The sequence below is a fragment of the Trachymyrmex cornetzi genome, unplaced genomic scaffold, assembly GCF_001594075.2.
Source record: "Trachymyrmex cornetzi isolate Tcor2-1 unplaced genomic scaffold, Tcor1.1 scaffold383, whole genome shotgun sequence".
Taxonomy (NCBI): Eukaryota; Metazoa; Arthropoda; class Insecta; order Hymenoptera; family Formicidae; genus Trachymyrmex; species Trachymyrmex cornetzi.
Window position 1 is genome coordinate 160,026 of NW_017298564.1, and position 8,962 is coordinate 168,987.

At 40.3% G+C, this 8,962-nt stretch overlaps 1 protein-coding gene across 6 annotated transcripts in view; it reads right to left on the minus strand.

The window, feature by feature from the left end:
• Nucleotides 1-8: 8 nt before the first annotated feature.
• Dhit (regulator of G protein signaling double hit) overlaps nt 9-8,962 on the minus strand; it is a 12,952-nt gene continuing 3,998 nt past the window's right edge. Inside the window, exons 2-5 of one of the 6 annotated variants that reach the window (XM_018511662.1) lie at nt 7,078-7,403; nt 6,222-6,230; nt 4,094-4,496; nt 9-2,356 (exon numbers count right to left, since the gene is read on the minus strand). In XM_018511662.1, coding sequence (XP_018367164.1) covers nt 2,117-2,356; nt 4,094-4,496; nt 6,222-6,230; nt 7,078-7,403 — 978 coding nt within the window. In that variant the 3' untranslated portion in view covers nt 9-2,116. Of the gene's footprint in view, nt 2,357-4,093; nt 4,497-6,221; nt 6,234-7,074; nt 7,404-8,962 lie in introns of all 6 variants that reach the window. The other 5 variants (XM_018511661.1, XM_018511660.1, XM_018511659.1 and 2 more) reach the window with 5 other exon arrangements.

Genomic DNA, 8,962 nt, shown 5'->3' on the forward strand with positions numbered 1-8,962 from the left:
CCCCCCCTCTCTCTCTCCTCCCGCGTTCCTCCTCTTTCATTGCTTTCATTAACGATGACAGTTTAATTTCGATGCGACAGCCTCGACTTTTCGCGCGAATTTGAAGGATACACTTGGTATTTTTTTTTCTCGTGTTTAGGCCTTTTTCTTCCACGGTCGCGCGTTTTCGCGTGACGATGACTAGATTCTACACGAGCGTATGCGCTTTGCGTCAGCGTGGGTATGTGTAAGCGTGTCTTTGTACATGTATATATATATATATCTGTACGTGCGCATGTATGTAATCGTGTGTGCATATGCATGGGATGTATGTCGATTGAGTGTTATTCTTCCCTTTGGTGATCGTCAGATTAGTTGGCTTCAGCGCACGTTCGATCTTTGGTGTATTCTCGCTGGCAGTAGCTCAATATCCGCCATGGGGATGACGTACCAGAAGTGGCGAAAACCCCTGTCCATCGGGTAACCCGTAAAAGTGTGACGAAAGCGAACGAATCAAGGTATCCTTAACGATGTTTCTTGATACAGATACTCTCTTTTTCTCTCCCTTTCCCTTTCTCGATACTCTCCTCATTTTCCTGGATATAAGTACGATTTCGCGACTTCGTCCTTCCCCGAGGAGGAAAACTCGCGGACTACTGGTGATTATAGAAAAGTGCGCGCGATAAAAAATGCATTACGATACGTTACCCTGAAGTTACGGGCTGTGTGACGATGTTAACTCGATTCTCCCCCATCCATGGAAGGTAAATGTCGCGGAAACGAGAGAGAAATAGAGAAAGAGAGAGAGAGAGAGAGAGAGAGAGAGAGAGGAGAGAAAAAGAGAAAGAGAGAAGAAGGAAGAGAAAGAGAGCAAACGGTAAGTTCGATCTTGAGCAGATTAAACCTATTTTCACGAAGACATTCTCTTCTTTTGCTACGCGCGTTAATCTTAAAATCACAGGAGACACAATCGCGATAAAATGCGTCCGGGATCAATTGCGTCCTGAGAGAGGGATTAGTATTCATTATTCCGCAAAAGTTCAATTCGCGAGCTTGTAGAGCTTGTTCATCCGCGGGAAAACGCATGTTCGCGGAATTTCGGTTGAATACATGTGACTAGAAATATGTGTGGCGATTATCATCATCTCTTCAACAGCAAACGTGTCAGATAATTATAGTTATGTATTATGTTGTGAGCATCTCGTTTCGTCGAACGTATCAGATTTAAATCAGATAGTCTACCTCTTTCAGTCTGCTTGGCCTCTGGCAAATTGAGTTAGAATCGTTCACGTTTAACATGCGTGAATTTAATTTAAAAAAATATCCAGAATGTGTCTCTAACTTTCGTCGATATTTGCTAAGAAATAGAAGAGGATACTCCGACTATTTTGTAATGGCTTGTGAAAGACATAAGGTATGTGATTCAAATCGAATTCGCTTTTAAGCCGAGAAGAGCGAAAGAGAAAGGGGAAGCTCGCGAGCCCGAGTCGATCTTCTATTCGAGCTTTTGAGTTACAACTACAACGAGGGTAGATTGCGAGGCTCGAAGATCGATGGACACGGGAGGATCGATGGTGTTCGCGTTGGTGCTCGTCATCCCCGTGCGATCGCGTGACCCTTTCTCCTGCTATACGATCCACCGTCCCGCGTGCATGCGCTCTGTACAGAAATCCTGAAAGTGGAACGTTGCGATTTGTGATCTACGCGATCAACCGCGATCGCGATCTCGTCGTACGTTCGGTCCATCATCATCATCATCATCATTATCATCATCATCATCATCGGTGTCGTAATGGCTCGCATGCAATGGCGAGCGCGATTACATGGCCCCGTTGCGCCTTCGCGTGGAAGAGCGAATCACTGAACAAGCCCCCGGCTTCCGTGCGAGCAATCTGACGCGACCAGAAAGCTCGTCGTCCACCCGTGAGGATGGAGATACCCTCCTGCGAGGGATTAGCTTCGTCAGCCATTCGTCCGCTCGGGCGATTCCTCGCCTCGACGGAGGCTTCCCGACCGAGGAGGAGGGTGTTGCGAACCCTTGCCGAACGGTTCGGCCGATCGTGGCTTTGATGAAGATGCTTGATTTTAGAGGTCTTGGTCCGCGCTCTCGACAGTCTCTGGACCATCACGATCACGATTACGTCGCTCCTCGCTTGCTCTTCGTCTTCCCACTGTGCTCCTGCCCGCTGCTCGGGCTAGGCGGGCTGCTGCTAGTCATTCTGGCCACCCTCCGGTAAATCTCGCTGTTGACAAAACGCGGATACGAGTCCCGGTGCATGAGGGTATAGATTTGCAGTTGTGCCTCGTCGAAGGTATGCGGTGTAGGCTCCACCATGTTGCGATTCACAATTTCTCGCACCCGCGAGTCTAAACTCACCTGCAAACATAAACGACGAAGGAAATGGATTAATTAACATTTGTATCAGATATTATCAACTACATGCTATATAAAAATATTCTACGAAACTGCAACTTATTGTATCTTAATTTACAAGTGACTATTTGCATACAATTTACATTCTCTCATTTCCTATAAAATATCTTTTAATTCTACGATGTTTCTTCCTCTTTCTTGTAAAATAATAATAAAATTTACAAATTGCAAAATTTTATTCTTTTAATTAATTACATAAATATAATTTTTCAGGAATAGACCGATCTATGGCCTCGAAAATGAAGCTAACATGTAAGTCTTTTAATCGCATTTTCGCAACAATTTTTCTTTATCACAAAGAATGACGAAGTACCGATATATTCATAGCTATAAACAACAATAAAAAAACTTTCCGAGAATTATAGACCATAATATGTGTACGACATACTTTTAACACGATCTTTTTTATATTATCTCGTAAAACAATCTAGGTGATTGCAATAATGCATAGTCGTGTACCGTACAATTATGCCGTAATGTTCGAATGGCAAAAGAAGGTTCGTGCATTCGCCCCGTTTGGGTGAATAAGTTGTTAAAGAGGTCACTGGGTCACTAGGTCAGTCGGTTAATATAGAAGAAATCAGTCACGCGCATTCGCAGCTTTTCTCAAACAAAACATTATATTGCAAAAGTCTCCCTTCACGTCAAACTGCATTTAATTTTACCGTCGCGTTTTTCTAATTCTTGCGCGTTCGTACACTCGACTTTCTGCATCCGATAAAAAAATGGCGTAATTAGATAATACATCCAATAACATTATCGATTCTATCGTCAAAGCTAACAGCTCTGGAAGCTCTGGAGAGAATTATTTTATGTTATGAAATGTGTAAGTGCTTATGATGCATCACACGGGCTATTCAAAGTAGCAGATACTGATCGCATGACGCATACTGCGTATGCCATTATAAACTAAATAGATGGTTACGTTAGAATATGCTTATTATTTCCAGGTTGACGCTATCTTTACTTCGATATCAGATGTACCATAATAAGAGAGCACGTTTTTCCAGGAAAATAAAAACAATTTCTTCTTGAATGTCGTGTACTTTTAAACGTCACATAAAATAGTTATATCTATATTTTACAATCATATATTCAGAATTCTAATATATTTATATATAATTTTGTTATATTCGCCCTATTTTAATATCATACATATGTCGTTATTTTATTCGAAAGCGATACCTATATTATTTTTTACCTTATGTTATTATATAAGCGAAATTTTATTAAAGTTATCTAATGATCACAGTTAGAAACGAATAGTAACAAATAAAATTAATCAATTAAAAAATACTCCACAATTGCTAAATAAATTTTTTAAAAACGTGAAAATATATAAAAAATATAAAAAATTGTTTCAAAATAGAGAAATTTAATTATCGTTAGTAGATCTGAAACACCTGACAAAAATTAACAATAAATCTTAATTCGAAGCTGCCACTAATTTCAATTATCGCCAATAATTATGTACTCTCTAATAATAACAAAAATATCTTATATCTCTATTTGTATAAAGGATTTATAATTACGTTACTTTATATAATTCTAGATGCAAGTAATAGATCAACGGGGTCATTTGCTGGCTGCTCCTGAGTGCTTCGATCGAGTTACGATTACGATTTCTTATCACGAATAAATAAGCATTTTCTCTATGAGCCAATGGAGAGGTTTACTCACTTCCTTTGGCGAAAGTATGGATATGTAATCGTCGTAAATGTAGCGCGCCTTCTCCTCGATCGTCTCGGGATTGCTCTCCCTCTTGAGTTGCTCGCAGGCAAGCCAGAAGGCAATGTTCTCCTCGCTGTACTCGCTCACGAGGAACTCTCTGAAGAGCTTGCGGCCGGCGGCGCTCCTCATCAGTTTGTCGAAGGACGAGCCCCAGGCCCGAACCTCCTCCAAGCTGCAGCGCTCCAGAGCGCCGTCGAGGCCGTCGAGTCCATCGAGACCGTTACCCGCACCCGCGAAGTCGGTGACGCTGATTCCACTGCCATGCTCGCCGCCGACACCGGCGTTGCCCTTTTTCTTGCCCTGATCGCCCGCACCGCCGGTACCCGTCGAATTACCGCCGACTGCCGCCAAACTGAGACGACAACGCACGTTAGAACTATCTCATAGATCTCTCTATGGCTGCGGTCAAATTTTCATTACAAATGTTTTGAAGCGTTTGATTGACCAATAAGAAGAAAGAACTTCACAAATCGACCAATCAAAAAACGCTTTAAAGCATTTTTTGATTGGCATCGCATTGACCGTATTCTATATTGTTAATAACGTGTAGAATCGTGCGGGACAATCGATTAAATAAATAGGTTGATATGATGATTTCACGATTATAAGCTATTTTATTCATGTTTAAATCCCGTTTGAAATAATAGCATTTATTTATAATTTATTATTATAATATTACGTAGATTTTAGTTATTACTATATAATCGAAAGATTAATTAAAAATAATAATTTATTGAAGGTTTCTTTTTGCGCAGTTACTTTAATCTACTTTACACGTTACAATTATAACAGGTGAAGCGTCTACCGATCAGAAATTTGTCGTAGATTGTAGTATCGATATTGATATTAAAATTGATCGTAAACCATCGTGTTAATTATAACGATCGTACGATAATATTACAGTGGTGATTTTTGTTGGCAAACATGAGGATGGCGGAAGGAACGCAAACGCGAAAGTAATGATAGACAGCCGAGAATGAAGGGAGGCGGAGGAAAGATGTGTAGAAAATGAATATTAAACTTGGTAGCCTCGGGAAATGAAGAGCCATAAAATGAGTGACGAAGGAAAGAGTATGATCCGGCGGACGCACACACAAATACAGTAGAAAATGATAATGATTAACGATCGTCAGGATAGCTAATTTAATCGAGACTGAGGATAACGAGATACAAAGAGATGTGAACGAGTGGCATCGAACCGAGAGAAAATATTAGTCGTGTCGATAACAGACACAGAACCGGGTCATTGGAAGGCCGATTCTTTGTGCTTGATGACGCGGCTGTCCCTATGGCGTTTGCGAACCACAACTGTGGAAATAAACGGCGATTCTGAACGGTTTACGCGACTTGGTCAGATGGCAAATCACGAAAATGATTGGTTCTGTATCGGTTGCCGTCTGATCGATCGACTTGCGTTTATTTCTAAAATTTATTTCTTTTTTTTTACTTGAATGAATAAAAGAAAATAAAATATCTGGTAATTTTAGGATATTTCTCACGCTCATTTGTCGTAAATTCTACAAAATATTGCAAGAGTTTACTTTAAAAAGGTTGCTTCTCGCCCTGATGAAGTGAACTGCAACGTTCACGAAATGTTGGCAACAACAATCGAAACACAGAAATAACTCGCAAATTGCGTAGTTTCTTTATTATGAAAGAGTCTTTTTTTATCTAACGTTGCAAACAATTGTAAAACCGATTACTTGTAGATTTATTATTCATTGAAATTTTACTTCAACAGCAACGATTTCTTTTAAAAATATATCTTAATTATAACAACTATAATATAACTAATAAAATAGACAATTGGCGAAAACAGTGAAGAGTATACTGTCGCATATTCCTGCGGTAGAAATTCAGGAAATGCCATTGCACCTCAGATAGACTCTTTCGGGTCGATGCCAGCCTAGAATGAGTAGGCTACTAGCGTATAATCTGTAAAGATGGCTCGCGTAGGAAGGACGCGTGGTATGTGCATAACCCCGTTTCTATGAGCCGTAATACGTGCATTACGATAGCATCATCATCGACATAACAAACAAGCAGCATTAACGCACACAGTCCGTGGCCTGCTTACCATTTATTCCTACTTGTGGCATGAAACACAGAAAGGCAATATGTAGGTACGTCTGCACGGCAATAAATGGATCACACGCGAGAGTTTAAAGACAATGGACCGATATCGTTTCAATGGCGAGAGGTTCAGTAGATGAAGTAAGCACGAAAATAGCCGCGCGATAACGATAATAGCGCGTGGCTCGTTTTCATCTACTTTATGTTTGCGATTACAATGAAAACTCTTTGTGCTGACTTTTCAGTAACTCGCCATCGCGAGTACATGTAATTATAGTACGAGAGATCGAAGTCACTTCGTGCAATTCGGAGATCCATTCTTCATTAACGATTTGTCCATTGTCCATATAAAACGAGTATTGTCCTTCATAATTTAATAAAACATTTCGTACATCGGTGCGCTGTCCGCTTCAAGAGTTAAATCAATGGCGGCGTTCAGCAGAAAAAGCGGCTTTGCAACTGTTGTAAAAGTCTTTAATACGATTGGTTCTTGCACTTAGTTCCTCAATGGTTCTAAATGTATGAACTAATCATATTAAAGAATCTTACAACAACTGCAACAGCTGCTTTTTCTGCTGAACGCAGCCAATGTAACATGTCATTGTGAAGAAAAACAACTCGAGATAGATTTTTACATAAAAATCTAAGAGATAACAAAATTTTTCATTCACATTTGATTAACAAAAGATTATTACGATTTTCTGTTTCATAATTAAGCGATTACTAAAAAATGTTAGATTATAAAAGAGCAATGAAAAATGCCGAATTGCTCAATCTTCGTATCAACGATTTTCTTAAGAATATTTCTTTTCAGTCGCATCGATGTACGAGCCATGATCAGACAGGATCGATAATACCACGAGCAACTGCAGCAACAGCACCAGCATAGGCAACAGTTGTCCTTCTTCGATCGACCCGTGAATCCGGCCGCCTGACGTTGCTGTTGCTGCGACTGCTGCTGCGACGCGGATGTCTGTTGCTGCTGTTGCTGCGACTGCTGCTGCTGCTGCTGTTGCTGCTGCTGCTGCTGCTGCTGAGACGATTGTTGCGGATTATGCTGCATCGTGGACCCCGAGGCCTGGCCTTGATTCTGTGCACGGAGGCGGCAACCACCAGCTACACCTTCGCCGCCCGTCCCGTGACTAACGCCGATTCCCATTGCGGTTGCACCAAGTCCACTCGACATCTGGAAGCGACATTCGCCCTCTGAATCCGCACACCACGTGCGAACGAGCTTATCCCGTGCTAAGAATAGTTCTACTAAATCAGTGTCTTCCGGAACACAATGAACCACTTGTCGACTTTGTGATTTGTTTACGCAAGGTGACTGACATTGAACTTTTTTAAAAACATGTTCAAATATAGACCGATAATATATATGAAGTTTTTTTAAATATTAGTACTGTACGCACATTTAGTACACATATTTATATATGTTTAATTTATTTTTATATAATAATCTAATTGTCTATACGAAAGTAATATCTAGTAATTTTTTAAATATCGATATGTATAATTTATCATTAAGATATAAATAGATATTTTTATTGTGCAAGACCAAGGAAAAACATAAAAATCGCGAAAGTAACTCACATAAATTTTGGGAGAGAAACAGAATCGTTGAGTATATGCCAAAAGTAAATTTTAATTAAGCATTTAGCGTGAAAATCATGATTATTAAATTTTCACATTTAAATGAGTCATAAATAATAAATCCCAAGAAGAGAACAGGACAATTTACTCACGTGGCAATACGATAAAGTTAAACTTTAGTCAAAATAAACTAGTACGATAATTGACATGTAAGCTTTCAAAAAGCAACCAATTAGTTCGGATACGATTGTCGTACGCTCAGCTGCACGTATCGATTGGCTTGTATTTTCAGCGCGATCCGACGATGGTGATATCGAAGTGAGAGATGTAGCCGGAGATTTATTATTCTTCCGTTCGCTGTTCCGTTCGAGGTCTTTGGTATTTAAAATTCATGATCGCCAGACGGCTGAGCTGACCGATATTGGATTCCCGGAGAAAGTCTAAGGAGAGGATTAAACTCTTAAATGCCATATTTAAGAACGCGATCTCAATTCAAAATCTGTATTTCCGATCATTTTTCAAGAAGTTTAAATATCAACGAGGATCACTAATATTTTATTGTACTAATGAAAGTCAAAAGTATTTTAAAATAAAATATCGTTAAAGATTAGCTTTGATGCAGTTCGGGATTTTCTTTGCATCTTTTCCTATTCCGTTAAACAAAAGGAAGGAACAAACGAATGGAATTCTGAGCGCACGAATTTATTCCGCAGCGTTCGAAACCTCGCGAAAATATATTCAACGTGGCTCTTGCTTATTCTCTCTCGCAATATAAAAGAGATTCGCGGAATGAAGTTTGGGTATGTGTCTGCACATGCACGTAGCCGCGTGCGGCCCTTTATTTTTACACCGTGTTGTATATCGATGACCCGCTCTCTCTCCGATGCGGCCTCGCGCGATAACGACTACATCGGACAGTCGCTTATAGGGGATGTGGGAAGAGGTTGATAAACAGCGGGCACTGGCGTAAAGTGTACACGTGTATTCGCGAATAAACGTGGTGGCGCATACGAATGAAGCCACGTGAAGATGAGAGGTGGAGAGGAAAAGACGGGAGAAAGAAAGAGAAAGACGGATATGAAACAATTGGGAAAGGAAATTGAAATTGGACAATCGGAATCGTAGAGATTGGAAAGGGGGGGGGGGGGGGGC